Source organism: Lethenteron reissneri, chromosome 39 (genome assembly GCF_015708825.2).
Source record: "Lethenteron reissneri isolate LAM-NWPU_2019-01 chromosome 39, ASM1570882v1, whole genome shotgun sequence".
Taxonomy (NCBI): Eukaryota; Metazoa; Chordata; class Hyperoartia; order Petromyzontiformes; family Petromyzontidae; genus Lethenteron; species Lethenteron reissneri.
The window spans coordinates 4,985,307-5,007,839 of NC_083817.1; the positions used below are offsets into that span (position 1 = coordinate 4,985,307).

Genomic DNA, 22,533 nt, shown 5'->3' on the forward strand with positions numbered 1-22,533 from the left:
CTTCCCACAACCCCCTCCTATTGAAAAAACTGTGCAAAGCTTTCCTGGGTAAATCAAGATCAAGGTGTCATCGCGACCAAAACCGATTCAGAAGGCACCACGCTCCGACACTTGCATTCCACCCTTCGCTAGGCCCAGCAGCTGCTGCTGCTGCTGCATGGTAGCCACACGCCGCAGTGGTTCCCAAGCTCCGTCCCAAAACAGCATCCCCTAGCATCTGCTGCTCTCTTTAAAGTCTTCACGGTCCAAACTTGAGTTGAAGATTTTCTCGCACGTTACAGAAATGGGATTAGGCACCGCATCGCCGCCGCTATTATGAAAGCTTAGCAGGACCCTCCTGAAAATGTCAGATTCAAAATCTGCATTTATAATGGCGGAATCCGATGAGCTATGAAGCTCTTTTTTACAGACGTACAGTCGGGGCGGGTCAGAACGTTACAACAACAAACACGACACGAGTACAAAGTGTAGGAAAGGTAAACTAATCACTTCATAAAATATACAAATAAAACTAAACAATGTTTTATCTTACCAGGTGAAGCTCACCGAGCTATTAACTTATTTTTCAGACGTGACCTGGCCACAAATGACAGTTCAACGATGTTGCTTATCGCGTGGACATTTATAAGCATCTCGATACGACTCGTCATGTACGTATGTTTAACTTATTTCGCACCACAAGTAGCAAACCGTGATAAATCGGAGGTGGCCATGACTCAAACCGACCAGCACAAGGAGCTCTCAGGTCACAGAAAAGACTTCCTCCTGTGAAAAATCCTAGCAGGACCCTCTTGAACGAGAGTCCTGAGGCTCGGTAAGCACGCCCGGCTAGACAATGTTATTAGACTCTTTGGTTCTTTTGGTAAAGTCACGTAGATGAAAATTAAAAATAATAAAATGAAAATAAGTAAATTAAATCACGTGATTTCATTTAGTTATTTTCATTTTTTTTTTCATCTACGTGACTTTACCGAAAGAACCAAAGAGTATGAATCCTTGCAGTCACAAAAACTTCAAATCTTGAATGTTATTATAATGGAAATAATTGTTCCCAAGCGATGCCTGTCCAGGGCTTCCAGGTCGCTTGCGAGACTCATCGTTCCAGACAAAGGTGGCCATGGGGTGGACAGGAAAATTAAGTTTTCGGCGCAGCGTGACAAACCAGCCGAGAGCGGAGATAAGTAGACGCAACACTCTCACACATGCGCACGCTCCCGTTTCAACACTCGACATCGTTACGTGGCAATGGAGTTCTCGCTGACTGCTTTGTGCATCGTGGGATGGCAGTGGCCTTAATCTGGGACATCGGCTCGTACGTGGAGGGCCTACGCCTGCAAGATCGGCAGTTCACTACTAACCACTACACTGCCGCTCCCCCACACGCACAGGTATGCTCAGTCAAGCACAAAGACAAAAATTGCCCATATGGCCTTTAACAGACTGTTGGGGCAAGTGCTGCCGGCGCGGCACACAAGGGGGTGGGGGGAGTGGCCAGCACAACGCCTCGGCTGCCTTTGTCTCCCAAGTGGCGATATTTACAAACCTAGAGGAGGGCCCAGGACCAGTTCAGATAATCGTCAATGCTGTTGACCGTGAGCCGGAATCGAAGTCGAGTCGCCAGGTTTGTAGGGCAGCGCGCTAAACACTGCACTACCAATGTCTTGCATTCAGTCAAGCAAAAAGCCAAAGATCTCCCATTTAGCCAGAACAGACTGTTAGGGCAATTGCTGTTTGCAAGCAACGAAGAAGACCAGCACGGTACACCACGAGGGGGTGGGTCGCCAGCACCACGCCCGAAGCACACACTCAACTCGCACACAAACAAACACTCACCTCTCCGTCACGCACACGCAGACTCGCACAGATGCACGCGCCTGGCCCAACCTCCATCCATTAATTTCGCTGCTCAGCACCAGGTGCGCGCGGCATCTCAAATGGAGGGAGTGGGGGGGGGGTACGATCCCCACCAGTTTACGAACCGGACCGGCCGGCTAATGATCTCCCATGGGCAGAGAAGCACACTCGCCAGCATTCATTGGCCAGCCTCGCTCGTTAGCATAGGTAAATAAATGGAGTGTTTGCGCATGCATTAGCGCCCGAAGTAGTAATAATAATAATGGACTGCCAGCGAAAGTGAATGGCCGCGGGCAGGCCATGTCGTGGGTAGAAATGATGATGAGATGCTGATGATGGTGGCCAATGGGCAGGACTGGAAGGGCAGCCAAAGGAGGAAACGTGACCGCGAGGATGACGCTCATGCGCAGGAGTAAGATGCGGAGCGGGACATGGCCAGATGACTTGGGGCGCGCGCCACAGTGGCGAGATGTTAACTACCTCGCCTGGTATGCTGGAGGTCGTGGGTTCGATCCCGACCCTGATGATGCCTGTTGTATATTTAAAGATTGCATGTTCTCCCCGTGGTCGTGTGGATTTTTCTCCAGGTCCTCTGGCTTTTCCCTCCACATTTACAATCAACATGCATTTAGAGTATTTGGCTGCAAGAAAAGTCCACGTATAAGCCCACTTCCATTGAGCTACCATTTGTGGCCAGGTCGCATCTGAAAAAGAGCTATACAGCTCAGTGGGCCTTACCTGGTAAAACAAAATAGTTTTGGAGTTTATTTCAACAAGAATGATCATACTGTCTGTGTATTCTGTCCAGTAGTCTTGATGGCGATGTCCATCAAAGCGGGGAGGTTGAGAACCACTGCAATACAGCTCTCTGCATTGCTGAGCCTCTTGAGTCTTGGGCACCCTGACTAAATTCTAGGAATCCCCGAAGTACAAAGCAATCGGGTCAGTCAGGCCCCGTGTGTGCAGTCAGGCGTTCAGAGTGCGAGCCAGGGAGCCGCTAACAGGGGCACCGTCTACTTTCAGCAACACTCGTGGCACAAGAGATCAGTGGGGAATCAATGTTCTAAATGCACACGAGTCAGCCACAGCTGATGACATTCCATCCACACACACTCTCAACTAGCTCGCTCAATCAATTACTCACTTGTTCCCTTACTCGCTGGCCGCGCCCATTCACTTGCTCATCAGCTCACTCGCTCACCCGGTCACTCACCCGGTCACTCACTGGCTCTTTCACTCACTCGATCACTTACTCTACTCGCTCACCCACCCATCCATCTTTTCCCTCTGCTGCATAACTCCCTCCCCCCCCATCCCAGGCCTATTTACGATCCGAGGCAAGCAGGTTGTGGACATGAACATGAAGAGCTCTTGCCTATAACACTAGGAAACCACAGCATCTATAGATTAACGGGTACACACTCTGCTGGGCAACGGCTTTCTTCTGTTTTAAACAAACTTCTGCTGGGAAACACTAAAGTGCAGAAGGCCGAAAGGCTGGTGGATTAAAAACGTGATTTTATTTAAATCTTCGGTGGCTAAACAGATCGTTGTTTCAGCTTCTATCAGCCAAGCTCAATCCACCGCTGGTCAAAGACTCCCCCCCCCCCCAAAGCTATAGTGATTCGAATTTTGCTTCAGTGGAATTAGCTACCAATAGATTTTTATTATTTTCTGACATCTTGCTCCAAGCTAATACCCTTACCGAATGTGAATGACAAAAGCCAAACCACGTATCAGTTTGACCTCTGGATGGCACTGGCGGTTCTTAATGGCTGTGTCGCACGCGGAGCTCTTGAGCCGGAAATGTTGAGATAGAGTGCAGGTTGATATACCCGCTCGACCACCCGTTCAAGTGGCCGGGTTCTCACGTCTAATGAGTTAATTATCTAATCTCGATCAATAATGTCAACCTCCGTACTGATTTCTCGCAGCAGGATCATCAGACTGGAGGATGCGCCGTGTTATGACGTCGGTGCCGAAAGCACAATCGGGATATAATTGAGTGGAGAAAAGACAAAAACAAACTAAAAACACAACTTGCGATAAAAGCTTTCAAACAACGTGCAAGCAAACGAAGCCCAGCGTTGTCCTCACTCCCAGTTTTACCCGTCGGCGAGATAACGTTTAACGTTATTATCTTAGCCGCCACACCTCCTGCAACCGTTTCGAGTTCACCCTTAACGGTTTCAAATAAAAACGAAAAATCGAAGAACAGAAGCGACAACAGCAGGGGCTGTTTTCATGAGACGACCACCCATCTCTCATGCCCCCTGGAGAGGGTGGGTGGTTGGGAGGGAGGGAGTTTGGGGGGAGCAGCAGTTATCCGTGCTGCATCTGCTGCTGCCCCAAGAAAGACGACGCCGCAAAGAAAAAACTATCGCGCGGGTCACCCAGGCCACGTTTAATTTCACCGTCGCGTACAGGGGATTGAGGGCGAATTGTTTAAATCTCTTACGTCACCGTGGCATTACTCAACTGAAATGACCGCAAACACATTCCTGGAAGACTGCCGCGTCGGTTCTCGTGGCTGTGCTGCGCGGCTCTCTCCGATGCGCTTTCGGTTCGAACCGCGTGCCGAAAAGCACGCCGGTCAGGGTCAAAAGGTCATCGCTGCCGACGTCACTGGTGCACCACGCCACGCATTGCTTCCTTCCTCCTGCGAGGTATCTCAGCCGTTGCACAGTTCCGACGCCCGGCCTCCAAGGTCTCATCACCCACTGCCATCTGGCTGTACATCTCCTTCGGCTTCACAGTCAACACGTCCATGCAGGACCCCTCTCACAGTCTCACCACCACCGCCACCACCGCCGCCGCCATCTGGCTCGAGGGCTTCCCCTTTGTCGCCGACATCTGGGTGCCACGCCAATGCCACACGCACTGCAGTAGACACCCCGCATGTTAGGGAGTAGAGGAGAAATTCGGACTGTTTTTTCAGCTGTGGTGAGGACCGTTGAGCCAAGCAGCTCTGTTACAAGGACGACCGCAGCCCAAGACCCGTTGGCAGTGGCGGCAGTTATAACGATGCTGAATGCCGAGACGAATGGATAATGGTGATGATGATTAATCGATGGTAATGCAAGATGCGAGATGAATGTCTATAAAGGATTATGATAAAATATGATTGATGACGATGAAGAATAATGAACGATGATGATAATGGAAAACGATTACGATTAACAGATGATGATGTACAATTCTGATTGTGTGACGATTTGGCCGAGTCAATACTGGACAGGATGTGAACGACCTCTCGACCTGTCCTACAAACCAAAGCAAGCTACGCCCCTGGCCGGGTCGTGTTATATTATTTATGTGGCCTTTCCATCCTGCATTAAACCCAGCCGCATCTTTTTGACGGCGATGCGCAGTGAACACACGCCGAATCTTTCAGGCCACCCATTTGCAGCACGCGCAAAGACAAGCCCTTAGAGCAATAAAAATAACATGTTGAAGAAGCGAAAACGAGATGTAATTTGGTACAAGAAGAAAATGTATTTCCATGCTTAACTTTCCAACGTCTACACTGTTCCCACAGGTCTGTGTGTATTGTGTTGGCGTGCGCTGTGTGGGGAGTGGTGGCGCAGTGGCGACCCCGCTCTGTGCCACGAACCCAGCGACCAGAGTTCAAATTCCCGCTCACGACCAATAAAAGTGACGAATAACTGAATAGGTCTCGGGTCTCCTCTAGCTCGACTCAGCCTCAAATGAGTACCACGCGGAGTGTGTAAAACATCAGCACTGGGGAGACATATGTGGCCAGGCTTGATGCTGGCCATCCACCACCTCTCGTGTGCCATTCTGACCTTCATTAGGCGATCGCCAACAGCACTTGTCCCAACAGTCTGTTAAAACTATACGGAGGAAACGTGTTTCTTTTTAAATCCTTTATATTAAGTTCACTTGCTTGCTTGCGCGCTTACGACCGTGCAAATCTTTCGGTCGTTTTCTAACCCACTTCCCGTGATCCAATCGACCTGACATTTTCCACACAGACTCGTTGTGCGTGACAATTAATTTTCGTGAAAAATGTTTTCCTAAATTTTACACTTTTTAGGAAAAAAATTATATTTAATTACTAATTGCTTAATGGTGCCAGGCAATCATCTGACCCATAGGTGGCAGCCATCTCAAGCCAGAGGATGAGAGGACTCAAGCCGCCACGCATATAAAGGATTTATAGTGAAAAACTTTGTTTTTACGGGTACATTTTTTCTCCTCTATGAGTGAGCAGCGGCGTAGGGCTTTGCACACTGCTCTCTGAACCCCGCAACCCGGGTTCAATTTCCTGCTGTGGAGAACACAAGTGGGCAGATGGTGCGAGGATCTGTTCTGAGCCCACCTGGGGTGAACTCGGGATTAAACGAACGGGTCGTGTAAACGTACAGCCAGTCAGTGCGGGAGAGATGAAGGCAGCCAGGCAGCCAGGTGTGGTTCGGGCCCTATAACAGGTGCTCGCTTACAGAACTTGTCCCTACAGTCTGTATTACATGACAAAGAAGAAGATGACAAAGGGTCTTTGTCTTCATGTTTGCATGTGTGCGTGTAAATATAAAACCGAGCTACGGACTTTTGCAGTCCATACCTCAAATCACTGGAAAAAAATTCCGTCCATCACACCCAAGAAAATTTAAAACAGGCTCAAGGCCATTACATTTTTTCTATAAACTAACATAGTCAAAGATCCCCCGTATAGGCTTAACAGACTGTTGGGGAAAGTGCTGTTAGCGAGCACCTATGAAGGCCGGAACGGCACACGAGGGGCTGGGCGACCAGCACCATGCCCGGCCACCTTTGTCTCCCCAGTGGCGATGTTTGTACACCCCAACAAGCACTCATTTGAGGCCGAGTCAACTTAGGGGAGGCCCAGGACCGGTTCAGATATTCGTCACCGACGTTGGGCGCTACACAAACACACGCAAGCACAAAATGCTGGGACCGAAAATATAATACCCCACTTATGCCGACAAACCCGGAAACGATTTAAACAAAAGCGGCCGCTCCGGCAAACTACAGAGCGGCTTTTAAAGGGCGGCAAGGCGCCGGAGTGGAGGCGATCGCCGCTTTCATGCGCGGCGCATCGAGCGCCGGCTACCCCGGCGAGGTTTGGGGCCGTGATTTTCGCGCTCGTCACCCGAGCCATCGGCTCTGTCGGTGTGGCCGGGCGTGACCCCGCCGGGATGTTAAACATCACACAGGGTCCAGGCCGGGGGAGGGGTCGGGGCTGGAGGGGGTGGGGGGAGCTTCGCACACACACGCGCCCACCTGCTGCCTAGCTAGACGAAGCACCTGCAAAGTGAGACATTATAACTCTCGATCATCCGTGCGTGGATTATCGTGCTTATGAAGTATATATATAAAAAGGCAAGAACAAAATATCTGCCATATAACCTTTCTGCTTGCAATCAAATGTGTTTAAAAATGGTTATTAATTAATAAAGGTATGGTATGCATACTAAGCCAAATATGTAATATTTATTTTTGGGTTACAGGAAATCGTTCTCCCTCTGGTCATGCCTCCTTTGCAATGTACTCCATGGTGTTCCTAGCTGTGAGATCCACACACATGCACGCACACACACTTAGCCTGCAACAGGCTGTCTGGGCAAGTGCTGTTAGCGGGCACCTATGAAGGCCGCAAACCTATGACCGCCAGGGTGGCTAGCACCATGCCGGCCGCCTTTGTCTCCCGAGCGCCGATGTTCACACATCGTTCCAGGTACTCATTTGAGGCCTAGTCGACGTCGGGAAGGCCCAGGACCTGTTCAGATAATCTTAACCGATGTTGGTCGCAAGCGGGAATATAACTCGTGCCACCGGGTTCGTAGCGCAGCGTGTTAACCACTGCACCACCGCTCCGCCATATATATGTATATATACATACAGTAGAGATCTTTACGTTAGTTTAGCTCTTATTTCTTTCTCACTCGTCGGGAGGTCAGTGACTAAAACACGTCTGGCAAGTAAAACGAGTGACTTGTGAGATGCAATAAAAATAGACGATGACACACACATTCGACATCTTCGCCCACGCTCTACTTAGTGTAACAATTAAACACGTTTATATGCAGCCTAAGTGTACACGTGTGGTGAATTAACCGTTTTTTGTTTCATCCCAGACTGGGTTCACCCCTTCCTCCCATTTCTAAGCCTTGGGGGAACGGGGACGAATAACGTCCATGGTGCTACGATACCCTGGGTTGCTCGTCAGTCGAGGCAGAAATAAGAGAAGGGAGTCGTTCAATGGGGGGAGCGGGAGGGAGTGGGGTGAGGGCGGCGGTGAGGGGGGGGGCGAGCGTTAAGGCTGCGGGGAAGGCAGCGTGCTTGGGCAGGTTCAAGTGGGTCCGCCGCATCTCTCCGCCTGAGCGTCAAAACGTCGCTCGTGTGAAAAAGTTTGCGATGTTCGGCGGGGCTTGATGTGCTGCGGCGATACGGGGAACGACGCGACGCGTTCATCGCGAATGCGCCGTCGTGCTCGGAGAGGAAGAGATAGCGAACACGTCATGGCGAGTTTATTTTTCAGATAGCGGGGGAGACTGCTAGTTTCAGATTAGGCAAAAATTTACGTTTGGAGAGAAAAGAAAATCTGTCAGAGGTGCCAGACTCTACATTGCATGTGTACGAGTTGAGTACTTGTCACTCCACTGCTGGATGAAGGCCTCCACGCACACCTTGTCAGGCATGGAGGTTGTTTGACCATACTTCACCATGCTGGTCCGTGCCGGTTAGAGGAGGAGAGGAGGCCATGATTGGGTCCAACTCTACAAGCACCGGATTTTAGCCTCGACTGGGAATAGAATTCAGGTTTCTTAATTCATAGTGCAGTGTGCTAAACACTGCACCACTGACCCACCCTTGTTAGACAAGCTGCACTAATTAATAATAAACGTTTTTGGGTTAGATCGCGTGTGTGTGGTAACCCTCCACCATCCAACACAGCAAGTAAGGTTTGTCACGTAAACAATGCACCAATTAGTTACTAATTTAGCCCACCGGTGTGTTGGAGAGTAAATCCACAAGATTCACAATTTGAATACGACGTTTCGCTGCACTTGAGCAAACACTGTTGTGGGGAATAAGTCGTTCGTGGGAAATCTTTGACCATATTTCACCACACTGCCAGTGCGGGGTTGGTAACGATAAGGAGACTAAACAAGGCAGCATGGAAGCACACTTCAATAATTAATTTTGACACCGACTACCGGAGGGGGATGATCGGCTGCGAGTTAATTCCTCAACTGGCAATCGAGCGTCGCACAACCCTTAAAGAGTTATGAGCCACACACTGTAACCGCGGAGATCGTAAATTCCTGTTTTCAAAAGAGTCGAGTGGAGGAGGAAGAAGAGATGGGACTGGCAAAATAGGAAAGGTGTACGGGCAACAGGAAATCATTGTAGGGTGGGCCGAGGGCTATTAAACCGAGAGGCGGCGGGGGCAGCAGGGGCAGCAGGGGGGAGGAGTACAGGCGGCGTAAATAACTCGTGGGTGTCAACACGTCTGTCACATTAATGTGATGAGAACGGGGCAAGGTCTGGGGTCGTTAAGCCACCGGCACAGTGACGCGTAAACAACGAGAAAACACGACGAGTCTCTTTGAATTTCACTCGCCTCACGCCTATAAATGTACCACTCGTCTCGCATGGCAGTACTAATGAGGGCTTAATACTGCTTGGATCCGGATGTCCAACAAGATCGAGTGCATTCAGGGTGACTTTATGAAAGGTAGTAACCGACTTGTCATCTTGGCATGATGCCGAACAACTGATCGATCGAGTGACCGAACAATGGACCAACTTAAATGGACACGTTGAAGATAAAGATACCAAATATTATTTATCGGAGGATCAACCAGGACACATGGTGAGCCGACAGCACCCCCCTCCCCGCTTTCACCGTCAGCTCCCACCCACTTTTACAAAGCCACGCCCGCTCAACCCCGAGCCCCGCACACACACCAGGAGCGGACACACTCCGGATGTTCGGCTCAGCCTACTGCGCGTCGGCCCTGCCTACTCCTCTGGCAGCTCCGCCCACTGCTCAGAGTAGCTCCGCCTTTTGCGTGCATTGCGAGTCGAGCACGAAACCAGAAGATTTTAAACCACAGACAAAGGCCACGGTTTTTTTTGTTCAAATTCTTTGGTGGTGGGGGGGAATGAGTGGACACACCGGGGACAGACTTTCTTGAAATCCGCCGCTACTGTCACCGGCCAAACCAGGACGTTTGGTAGCTTCAACCGAACGGGGTAAAACTCACTTTCCGCGGGGCACTCACCATTCTTACTGATGTCCAGCTCGTGGAGGTTGACCAGGTTGGCGATGGACAGCGGAAGGATGGAGATGTCGTTGTCGGAGATGCTCAGCTTGTGCAGCAGGACGCAGCTGAACAGTTGCTGCGACGAGAGTGGACAACGACATTCGGGAAAAGAAGTTGGTGTTGAATAAAAACACTCGGCGAGTCACTCCACCTACACGCCAAGCGAGGACTAGGCCACTTCACAATTAGCGCCCCCTTGTTACGTTAAGTGACTTTGTTTAACCAGCTGATAACTCGGAGACCAGGATGAGGTCTTATTTGCAAGCGTGATCCGGGGGGAGTCAACAAAATGACAAAATAAAAACAGTAAAAGCATAGCCACGACGCAAACAGAAACCGAAAGGAAAACAAAAAAGCGACCACGTCGTGTGAGAAATAAAAAAACACAGCACGAGCACAAAATCGGTTGCGATGACATGTCGTGCCCACAGCTCCGAGTTGGCGATCAAACAACGAGTTGTCCGTTTCATTACATGTGCGTGCGTTACAACATACTGTATCATTCTTAAATTATTATTGTAAAATCGCCGTTGTCGTTCAAGAATAATGCTACACTGGCTGCGAATGGGTTCATGTGAACAATCGCATTTCACAAATGCAATTCTTAAGGTAAATGAACCTTCACGCAAATGTTACGACGCATCTCGAGGAATCGATCCGTAGCAGCAGCGGCCAAGTGACCAACGGGATAAACCGCTCCCCTTTCTGTGGGGCAGCAGCGGGTTCGTTCCCCATCTTTCTAGCCCCCCCTGCTTTTCATAACCGGTTCAGTTTGTGTCGACGGTGTGTACGTGCGTCACAACGCGATATATTGGGCCCACGCATTGCCTCGATTAAAAACAACTCTCTATGGGTCGACAATTATCGTTGGTTTCTCATCAAGTTGTAAAGCCATGGTTTGTACCATATGGTGCTGCTCGTTTTACCAACACCAAAGGAACAATAACCATGAAGTTATGGATGATGATCACAGGGATGAGAATAAGTACTTCGATTATAAGCAAAAGAATGACAATGATGATCATCATCACAGGGCTGAAAATGAAGATCTTGTTGTTGAGCGAGTTAATAATGTCGAGCATACTGAAGAGGCTAGAGATGATGAAAATGCGAAAAATTCCAGACTCCCATGTCAACAATCATCATTTCAGGAGTTCAACCACTGAAATTGTTATATTTTCACAATAGGGGGCTAAGTTACTGTGTGTGGTCCCAACCTAGTAAATTTTAAGGTAATGTTCAGCATTGGGATGATTGGCCAATACCAGTAACACTGCATTTTTTAAATCTGTAAAAAGCAACATGGATAACCAAAAGAAAACCCCAACAAAGCAGCGAGAGAGAACATACACACGCCACGCAGAAAGGCGCCCGGATCCTGCTGCGAGGCACAAATAATAATTGGTTTTACCCTTTCTGGCAATAAAACAGGTATTAAGAAATCCCAGTCACTTCGTACGAAGCAGCGTCGCATTATCGGCACGTGAACCGTGCCCCCCCCCCCCCCGTCGCCCCCACCACTTCCCACCACCCTCTCAATTCGGCATTATCCCTGCAGCTCGCATCTCTCCGCCATCACCTTGGGGAGGTCCTCCAGCTGGTTGGCGTCCAGGTAGAGCTCCTCCAGGGTCCTCTCGAACAGGAAGACGTCCTTGGGCACCTGCTGCAGGCAGCAGTGCGAGTAGTCGATGGTGGAGATGGTCTCTTCCTCCCCGCGCAGGCACCGGCAACGCACCAGCCGGCGCAGCAGCTTGCTCTTACGGCTCATGATGTCGGGGGGGGCTGTTGGCTCGCGAGCGCTGTTGTGAAACACAAAGACAAAGGACCCCCCCCCCTTGTTAGCCTGAACAGACGATTGGGGAAAGTGCTGTTAACGAGCGCCTTATGAAAGTGCTTGCTAAGGGGAGCGGGTAGTGTAGCGCTTGGCGCGCTGCGCTGCGCTACGAACCCGTAGATTCAAATTCGATTCGCGCTCACGACCAACACCGGTGACGATTATCTGAACCGGTCCTGGACCCCGCCAGGTCGACTCGGCCTAAAATGAGTACCTGGTGCGGCATGCAAACATCGTCATTGGGGAGACAAAGGCGACCGGGCATGGTTCTGGCCACCCACCCTCTCATGTGCCATGCTGGCCTTCATAGGTTACGCGCACACACACCAAGACTAAGACCCCCACCCCCCCACCATGAAGCCTACGTAGACTGTTGGGGCAAGTGCCGTCAGCACAAAGGAGCGCTGTGGCCAGCAACAGCACGCCTGGCCAAATTGGCTTTGACGCGCTGACGGTACTACGTACGTACACACGCGTGTACACGACTAACATGCCGCGCTTACTCTGCAACCGCTCAGAGAGCGCGAACATCGCCCGCTAAAGCACCCGTCCACCCACTCCTACCTTCCACACACTCTCATCGCCAGCAGCATCTTCCGTTAGATGTCCGTCGCTTGAAAAACTTCGAAGCGCTATAATTATTCTTCTTTGCTCGTCGGCCTCCCTCGCTCTACTCTGCCCGCCCACGATCGCGCAGTCGTCCAGCGGACGCGACGCGCTCGTGCGGACGATGAAAAACGCGGAGCGGCCACCGTCCGGCTAAGCTCCGAGAGATTCCACGGCGGTGGCGTCAGCGAGATGAAGCCGTTGCAAAAAAAACAACAATGACGGAGAACGGCGCGGCAGAGCAGCCCTTTTGTGTTTGTCTAAACCGCATCAGCTCTTCCGTCATCCCTTCCCTGCACCCCCCACCCACATCACCCTATAACCCCCCCCCCCTCCAACACCGGGAACTGGCGGGAGTTGCAGCGTGGTCGTGCCACGGGAACAACGATGAAAATCTGCAGAAAAGTGCAGCTCGCTCTGACGAAATCTGTGCCCTTCCCTTGAAAAATGAGGTCACCGAATTCTCACACGCGTCAACTTTGGAACATAGATTTGATGCGCGGACTGTGCGCCGAAGGATCCGGCGAATCGATGCAATGTTTTGACAACTCTCGCGACTTGGCTCATCGTCAACGTAACCATCCAGGGTTCTATCCACCGCTGGATGCAAACGCGTGTTGCACTCGCATGCCAAACTCGCACACGACATTCCCCACCGCCACCAACGTGTCAGTAATTCCCCGGTGGGGAACGACACAAGATAAAAAAAAGGACTGCCGAGCTGAATTGCATCAGTGGCAATGACTCACAGCCTGTCGGTAGGATTGCTGCATTTACAATGCAAATTGCAGAATGGATTGAGGCAGCTATGGCTAATTAAGACACCCACGCGACTCATCCTTGCAACAGCCACTCCAAGACCCCACGGGGAGATGGTGGTGCCTCTATATTGTTTACTCTCCGTCGCATTCAACCAAACTACTTATGCCCAGTATGAAAAATAATAATTGGTCTTACCCTTTCTGGAAATAAAACAGGTATTAAGATGTTCAAACACCAAATATATCGCTTCTGCACGCCAAGTGTGTATTAACCACACGTACATGTGATGAACATGCAAGCAAACGTGCTCTGATAATATATGCGCCGTCTTTGAAACTGACTGCGGTACACCAGAGACAGCCCTCTTCATGGCCTAGTCTCATCGGTGTCAGACCAGAGAACGCCAACAGGCGAACACAGTTCAAAGACAAGGCCACACGTATCAGAGCATTTATAGTTTGGGGTGAGCGGGGTATATCATGGGATACTTTTTTTACTTTTCATTCTTTGATAATGGAAAAAAGGTCCCATAAGACTTCTGCCCGGTGGCACCCTTCGCTATAATTGGCAGCACCCTTTCCGGCGAAAGAGTCATCATCAGACTCGAGCGAGGCTTTCCACGGTATACATTGAGTCATAATCATTTGAGAAATACGTGCACGATACGTGACCTTGTACGTGTTTATCTGTAGCGTCTGTACGTGATACGTGGCCTTGTACGCGTTATCTATAGCGTCTGGACGCGACAGCATTTTGCGACCCTGTACCGAAATACCAGTGGGAATAGTTACTTGAAAGACGCATCACATCCGCGTTATTGGGCTCGTTAAGATCGGACCAAGTTCGCATTAATTGATTCTTATACACCGTATTCTAAGCATGTACCGTGAGCGAAATAATCAATTTTAATTGGTAATGTTACAATACGTGGACATATGCAGCAATTACATGCAGCCACATCTCAAGTAGCTGTACAGAAATGCCGGCGGACATTTATTTTCGAGAGAGAAAGAGGCAGTCAGTCATTGGCAGAGCGAAGGTCTTAAGCCCGGACTTGAAGGGCATGGAGTTAAGAGCACGATGTTCAGATGATCGGGGCAGCAGAGCAGAATAAGCGACTTCCCTTTTGAGTGAAGCTTGACTGGGGGTTTCAACAGAAAGGCTTTGGCTGCTGCAGTACAGAGTACTTGGAAGGTATGAGAGTGCGTGGAGGGGAGTAGAGCGGGATCAGAGGGGTAGCAAAGTGCGTGGAGGGGAGTAGAGTGTGATGAGAGGGGAGAGGTAGGAAGGTGCAACGAGAAAAGGGATGAGAGGGGAGAGGTAAGAGAGTGCACGCGGGGGAGTAGAGTGATATTCACTCGATAATCAAAAACAGCGTCTGTGTTTTGATTATTGTCTCCCCGACAGACCTGGTCTTCACCTGAGGACGGCTGCTTGGGTTGTGGCCGAAACGTCGTGAGAATTATTTTATTATGTTTTATTTTTATTATTTTATTACTTCCCTTCTACGTGACTTTACCGAAAGAACCAAGAAGATGAATCCCTGCAGTCACGAAAGCTTTAAATCGAAATCAAAACCCAGTTTCCCTGTGAACCATCCACCACCCGTCTGCTGCCAACCCCATTTGTCCCCACCAAATATACACGGAGGCCTCATTTGACCACCGCCACCGTCCACCGCGTCAGCGTTACTCACTCATTTTATTTTGCTCAATGAATGCACGAGCGTGGTGGCATCGGGGATCGGATGAATGGCTCGCAGTGAATGAATGAGCGCCGGGCCGGCGATGGGATGTGACAAGCAGTCGCGCGTTCCACGCGGATATTTTAATGCTCGCAGCTGCTGTGCAGAGAGCCTCATCCTGCCCCCACCACCACCACCCCCCCCCCCCCCCAGGACCCCAAACGCAAGTGGCAGAATTTTTTCGGTAGCATTCGCAAGAGTCACTCCTGTTGTCTGGTCAATCCGATAAATTATTTGACATTGCTGCTGCCACTTCGTTAGCAGACGCGCACACAGGCACGAACAACCAAGAACTCAACGCGTCTATCGATATCACTGCCGTAGATTATTTGGCTGATATAAATGTCCACGTGATGACAAGCCACTTCCGTTGAGCTATCATTTGTGGCCAGGTCGCTTCTGAAAAAATAGCTAATTGCTCAGTGCGCCTTACCAGGTAAAATAGAAAATAGTTATGTTCTATTTGGGTTTTTTTTCAGCGATTTGTTAACCTTTGCTAAACTTTAGACTCTAATGTTTTTTTGTATTGTTTGTTGTTGTAACGTTCTGACCCACCCCGACTGGACATCTGTGAAAGAAAAAGAGCTTTAAAACTCATCGGAGGAGGGTCCGTGTAAAGCTCACCATCCAGTATAAATATACTGATTCTGACATATGGAAAATAGATTTCCTGTGTAAATACATAATAGGTGACGTTTTGGGCAATTCCCCTCTTTCAAGTAAGGGATCAAGACCTTCATCATCTTTGCCTAGGACTGTTTTTCTCGCTCAGGTATCGCCATGCTGACACATGATGGCGGATTATATCCAACCAAAGTCGGTCACAAATCGGGACATTGTGCAACGACAAAAAAAACAACACCCAGTACATTAAACACGGCACACGACAAGAGTGGTGGCCACCGCTGAAGATTAAATATTTAGAAGCTACAATAAATAAATATAATTCCACGCTGTATTGCATTACGTTGTATTGTACATGGTGTCTTGTGACCTCCATTTAAACAACAGGTTCTGCAAGTTCCTGGCATTCGCCAAAAAACATCCCAACGGTAAACCATAATTATAATTTTTGTTTCCCTACAAAGTAAGGTTTCATGTAAAAACAGAAATTACTATGCAAAGGGGAAAAACACGCTGAGGGGGTGAATTCACTGAAGAAGGAGTCGCAAGAGATCTGGACCATCCTGTATAATGGACACCTTCCATTGGGCCATTCAAGACTGTGCACAAATTGGAGCATGGTTGGGTGTGGCTTTAAGGCCCTGTGGCATTGTCAATTTAGTCAGCCCTTAAAGTCTTCCACACTGTGCCGGATAAATTGTCCCACTGTCCACGGTGACAATTTAGTCAGGAATTGTTTTTTTTTTATAACGATAAAATGAAATACACAGACTTAAGACTGGCCTAAAGTTTCACGGGTTGCCATCGACTAGACAAAAAAAACTAAACTCACCGAATTACCTTTACGATCCATTGGTTAATTTATCCTCTAGTTTTTTTGTTGTTTTTTTTATTTTACAGAACAAATAAAAGCCGCACACGAAGAGAACTGACCTCCCTCCTCCACGGCTCGTCGCCGGCCAAGACCGAAAAAGCCGAAGGCGCCGACGAGAATTAACACTGGGCCTGTTCAAGTTGCTGCCCCGTCCTCCACAAAAATTGTAAAACGCCTCCAGATTAGGCCTGGCATTGCGGTGATTTGAACGACACACCAAACGGTCCGTTTTACGCATCCACACAGAACCGCCAACCACTTCGCGGCTGTCCTCACGAGGCGAGCACGCTCACAAGCTCGACAAAACCACCATTACATTTTGCTTGGGGTTTCGTTTTTTTTATGGTGAGCAGCCAGCAATTTGCGTGGAAAGACAACAGGAAAATTACGTGGGTCAGAAGGTGCAAGTGATGAAAGTGGAAGGAACGAGATCAAGAGGAAGGCAGAAGGAGTGGTGGTGGTGGGGGGGGTGGACACGGTGGCCCGAGGAGCGGAAAGAGAGATGGCGCAGGACAGGGCAGCGTCTGGAGAAGGTTGGCACATGAGTGGGACAAACGCGTGGAAGAAGCAGCCAGCAAATGCGTGCCACGAGCTCGCGAGGGTTAGCGCGCTCCGCCACGGGGCAACGCGTAATGCCGCAGGGTTAAGATAAACGACGCGAATTAGTGGACCAAAGGTCGTCGTCTATCCGCTAACCCCCCCCCCACACACACAAATGCCACCACCTCCTCGGCTCTCCCCCTCGCGTGCCCACAGGAGGGAACGTTTTTCTTTTTTTGCACCCGGCGCATGTCGCGACACGTCGATCGTGACCGCCAAGGCACGGCAAGAGACATTTTTTTATTTTTAGGGACCGGCCATTTTGTTCCTCACGTTTTTGAGTGCGTGTGGCGGTTGTTGTTTTTTGTTTTGCCGCTACACTCGGCTTTATTTTTAATTCGTCGTCATCATCAATGAGCCGTGGTCGAACCACCGCTGGATTAAACAAAAAAGCCTTTCTTCCCTAGCTGTTGCCGTCAAGCACGATTGTTGAGATGTTCACCTGCGCGCACAGCTGATTTTATTGCTCCATTTCTCAATATCCCATCGAAGTGCTGTCAATACCAGGCTCACTCCCCTCGCTTAACTTCTGAGACACATTCATGGCGATTCGGCAATAGGTGCTCTCTTTGTCTCAGCCCCTGTAAACAGAATCAGAATGTGTATTTATACTGGAGGAATCCGATGAGCTATAAAGCTCTTTTTCACTGATGTCCAATAGAGGCGGGCAAAACGTTACAACAAACAGTACAAAACATTATAGTCGTGCAAAGGACAAGGTAGACAAATAAAAAAACACAGACTAATAAAACTAAATCACCCCCATCCTACCAGGCAAAGCCCACTGAGGTATTCACTTATTTTTCACAAATGATAGCTCAACAAAGTGGTCCATTATTTGGAACAAAGTGGCGATTAGGCCGAGACCAGCAACCAAGCTATCCTTGAGAACCCGGTTTAATCACGACAAGACCCCCCCCCCCTTCCCCTCTCGAGCCATCGGGCCCACTTCTGCATTGCAAGCGGCATCGTTCACATAACGTCAGGCATACGATCCGCACCAGCGGGCCAGGGGAACGCGTCGCATCTCCACCTCTGTAGGCCGCCCCAGAAACCTCCGCCCTCCGCACAGCCGAGTGGGCGGTAAGGGCTGGGCGGCGTTGGAGGAAAGGTGAGAGAGAGAGACATGGAGGCTGCAATGAACGGGGTGGGGCGAAGCGGCGCGTTCACACGGGAGGCAAAGAGCTCCCAGGTGAACGTGACGGCGATCGACGCGCTGAACGTGTCACGGCCGTTGTTGTTGTAGGGTTTACGCGGTGGTGCTGCGTGTATGCATGCGTTTGTACGTATGCTGAACTTCTTTCGCGCCGCACGTAGCCAACCGTGCTCATCGGCGGTACGGGATTGGAGTGTAGGGTTGATGTGGGCGAGTGGTCTGGCAGCGAAATTTGGAGGACAGGGATTCGATATACGATCACACGCGATACGGTGTCACGCACGGCTGCTGTTCACGCCACGATGACCGACGGTCTCGCTCCACGTGCCGTGTGAGCTTCTCAACTGGGGTTAGTTCTGAGCAAGCGGTCAATGCGTACGGCCCGAGCGTGATCCAGAGTTTCGCGTCAACTCGTGGTGTACGCAAGTCCTATTTCGAGCCTCCATAAGGAAAAGTTCCCCATTACTCTGCACCTCTAAGGTAAAAGGTACAGCCTTGCAACTATTTAATCACGCCAATGTTTGGAGAAGGACCTCCACTGGAGGGAGCTATGGAGAGCCCCACTAGGGGAGCCACGGTGGCTAGGAGATGTAAACTACCTCGTCTGGCATACAAGAGGTCGTGGGTTCAACCCCGACCCTGACGCCTGCTGTATATTTGGAGTTTGCGTGTCTCTCTCCCCGTGGTTGCATGGATTTTTCTTCGGGTCCTCCGATTTGCTTTCTCCACATTTAGAATCAACACGCGTTTAGAGAATTTTGCTACCATAAATTTCCACGTGATGAGTCACTTTGTTGAGCTATCATTTGTGGCCAAGTCGCTTCTGAAAAGGAGTTAAGTAGCAAAGTGGTTCTTACCTGGAGATTGAATATTGGCCAACCATTCCATACTAACCAGACGTCTTGGAAGCGGTGGGAAATATCCACGCTCTACCCCAACACACGTGACCTGCCGATCAACTAACAGGCATGCCCTTCTATGCTGGTTGCGGGGTGGCAGAGTGGGTAACACTCGTGCCTCACAGCAAGATGGGACTGGGGGTTCGACTCCCGATACGGGCACCTTCAGTGTGACGATTCTATGCCCTCCCCTCCTGTCCGGGATTCCTACAGGTTCTGCAGTTCCTGGCATTAGTAAAAAAAAATATCCCAATTACATTAAAAAACACACCTGAAAGTGACTCGATTGGGATTACACGTAGCAACATCGCCCCCCAACTACAAAAACTGTGCACGACCCTCCTGCAAAAGTGTCCCGGAGACCGAGTGAGGATTTCCTGGGTAAACAAATGTAGTAATAATAATGATATAAATCATACTTCTGGGCGAACAGAGGTGGTCGTAGTGGGGGGGGGGGGGGGGGCGTGGGATTTAAGAAACTTCACGCTCTGTCTCAACGGTAGAGCCGGGAGATTGCGTCCAGCGTGCCAAATCATTTCACCGCAGCGGCATTCCAAAAATTCAGGTAACGCGCCACATTCCCTCCGGCGACAGAGCCCCTTGTTATCTCACAGCGGCACACGTGGGCCAGTGGCGGCCGTGCAAACCGGAGCTGGCGGGTGCAGGAAACGACAACAAACTCAGCAAAAAAAAATTCTGAAACGGCTACCGTTACGGGTGCGCGCGCACGTGCACAGCGTACAGCGTAGTACGGCGTCGCCCGCAAACACCACAGGGCGAGGGGCAATCGGCTTCAAAGCCAAAACACGGCAGCCGTAAATAAAAGAAATGCACGTGAAAGCGAGCCTGATCGAACTTACTCGGTATAATTCAAAATAATGAGCAAGGGACCGAGTTTATGATCGTACGTGGGAGCTCGGAGAGCCATTTGATGGCGCCTCGGGTCGGAGGATGGATTTCGTTTGTACCTTCTGCAAATGTGTGTGTGGGGCAATGATTGGTGGCGTAAGTTGATGGATTTCACTTCACACAAAGACCCATAGACTCACCAGGGTGACCCCAAAGACTCACGCAGAGTGTGGGTGGGTAATTGGCAGAGTGGGTGGGTAATTGAATGAGTGGGTGAGTGATTTGGATGGTGGGTGGGTGATTTGGAGTGTGGGTGGGTGATTTGGTGGGTGGGTGATTTGGTGGGTGGGTGGGTGATTTGGAGTGTGGGTGGGTGATTTGGTGGGTGGGTGGGTGATTTGGAGCGTGGGTGAGTGATTTGGAAGATGAGTGATTTGGTGTGTGGGTGGGTGATTTGGAGTGTGGGTGGGTGATTTGGAGTGTGGGTGGGTGATTTGGAGTGTGGGTGATTGGGCAGATCGGGTGGTGAGTGGAGCACATACAAATTGCTGACTGTGACAGGTCACACAACGCGCGCGCGCACACACACACAGGACCACACTTACTGTCAGCTCAAGTAAGGCTTTCATAAGCCAGCGTCCGTCCTCTCGCTTGAATATATTCTACGCAAAAGAGAAAACAAACAAACACAAGAACCCAAATTAGTGTGCGCGCCCACTAACTTTGTTTTGTTCAACGTAAAGCAGCCAGGGTGATCGATGATTCAGCACTCACCAATTAAATCCCAGCACCCACTCACCAGTGGCCATTCACCTTCGTTTCACTCTTTGCTTGCGCCGACCATGCTTACTGCTCTCCCGTGAACTTAACTCACGATCCCCCTACCCATGTCCGGGGACTTTCGGCCTACCCAGACTGACCGTTTCATCCCGTCCGTACGGTCTTCAACCACCACACTGCAGGTCACAACAATCACGCACGTCTCACTCACTCACCCACCACACTACAACAACAGGTCATAAACACTTCTCTTTCTGCTTCTTCCCACGCACTGCACCATTTTGAAATTCCCTCCTCCCGTCGTCTCTCCTTTCCCCAAGCTCTTGCTGTTAAGCGAGCACCTATTAAGTAAGGGCAGCATGGCACCCAGGGTGTGGGTGACCAGCACCACGCCCGACCACCTTTGTCTCCCCAGTGGCGATGTTTATACATCGCACCCGGTACTCAGTTGAGGCCGAGTCAACCTTGGGGAGGTCCAAGACTGGTTCAGATAATCATCACTGGTGTTAGCTGTGAGCAGGAATCAAACTCGGGTTGCCAAGGTTCAGAGAACAGCGCACTAACCGCGACACTACTGCTCCCCACGCACACATGCAGCGATATATACAAACCTAAACACTCACATAACTGCATAGAAAAACATTTACATCGACAAATTTTGCTTGCAAACACTTATGAATACCGTGTATATACACCCACAAACACAAAGCACAGACATTGAGAGAAATATTACCACTGTCATCGCTATCAGCAGCAGCTGCAAAAGCACAATCAGTATTTCTACGTATATATATGTATGTTGAACTTCCTTTGCACCGTACGCAGGCAACCGTGCTAATCGGAGGTGAGGGATGATCACGACTAGAATCACCGGCAGCAGCAGCAGAATTGCAGGCATCACCAATCACCACCGGCGAGTTCATTTGCACGAGCCTTTCGCAAACACACAGCGTGCGCACAGAGGCACGGCGGCAAGCGAGCGCACGCGTGCGTAGCCGAGGCCGACGGACCAAACGAAAGCAAGAGCAGGCCACACGGGCGCGCGACCGCACAAACCCAACGGGCACGCGGCGGCGTTACTACAGACTCGCTCGCTCGTGCCGCCCCCGGGGGTTGCGTTTCGTCACGCTCGGAGGTTAACCTCACAAGGCTCTGGCCGCGAGGGTGGCCCGGAAAAAATACATTTCCACGCCCGGCACACCACCCCTCCAGTATAACTCTTGCCGCGGCCTTGGCCACAAGTCATGTGCCACCTGCTCCAGGTTACCAGCGCTCAGCAATGTACGAATCAAATCCATCACCGTCGAAGGTTCGTCCGTTTAAGCCGGGCAAATTAAGAACCCTGAACGTGGATCCGCGCCTCCGAGTCGCAACTGAAAATCTGCCTGTTGGTGAAACTGCTCGCGTTGCCAAACAGTCCTATTATTTTCGCGCCGCCCGCTCGCGCAAACGACCCCAACAACATCGTAAAACAGCGGGAGAGGGCATCGCCAGACCCATTCTACCCGTCGCAGGGATCGCGAATGCGAGCGGACAAACTAAATTCAGCGCGGCGGTGGTGACGCACGCCTCGGATCGGCGGGGCGGGGAGCGAGGGTCGGGATGGCGACGGGTGTAATGAATGGGTCAGCGTGGC

General features: G+C 50.4%; 1 protein-coding gene across 4 annotated transcripts in view; it reads right to left on the reverse strand.

The window, feature by feature from the left end:
• LOC133351841 (erbin-like) overlaps positions 1-22,533 on the reverse strand; it is a 122,056-nt gene that overhangs the window by 57,045 nt on the left and 42,478 nt on the right. For 2 of the 4 annotated variants that reach the window (XM_061567399.1, XM_061567400.1), the window contains exons 2-4: positions 20,723-20,779; positions 11,749-11,968; positions 10,128-10,245 (exon numbers count right to left, since the gene is read on the reverse strand). In XM_061567399.1, coding sequence (XP_061423383.1) covers positions 10,128-10,245; positions 11,749-11,937 — 307 coding nt within the window. In that variant the 5' untranslated portion in view covers positions 11,938-11,968; positions 20,723-20,779. Of the gene's footprint in view, positions 1-10,127; positions 10,246-11,748; positions 11,969-12,567; positions 12,805-20,722; positions 20,780-22,533 lie in introns of those variants that run through there. The other 2 variants (XM_061567398.1, XM_061567401.1) reach the window with 2 other exon arrangements.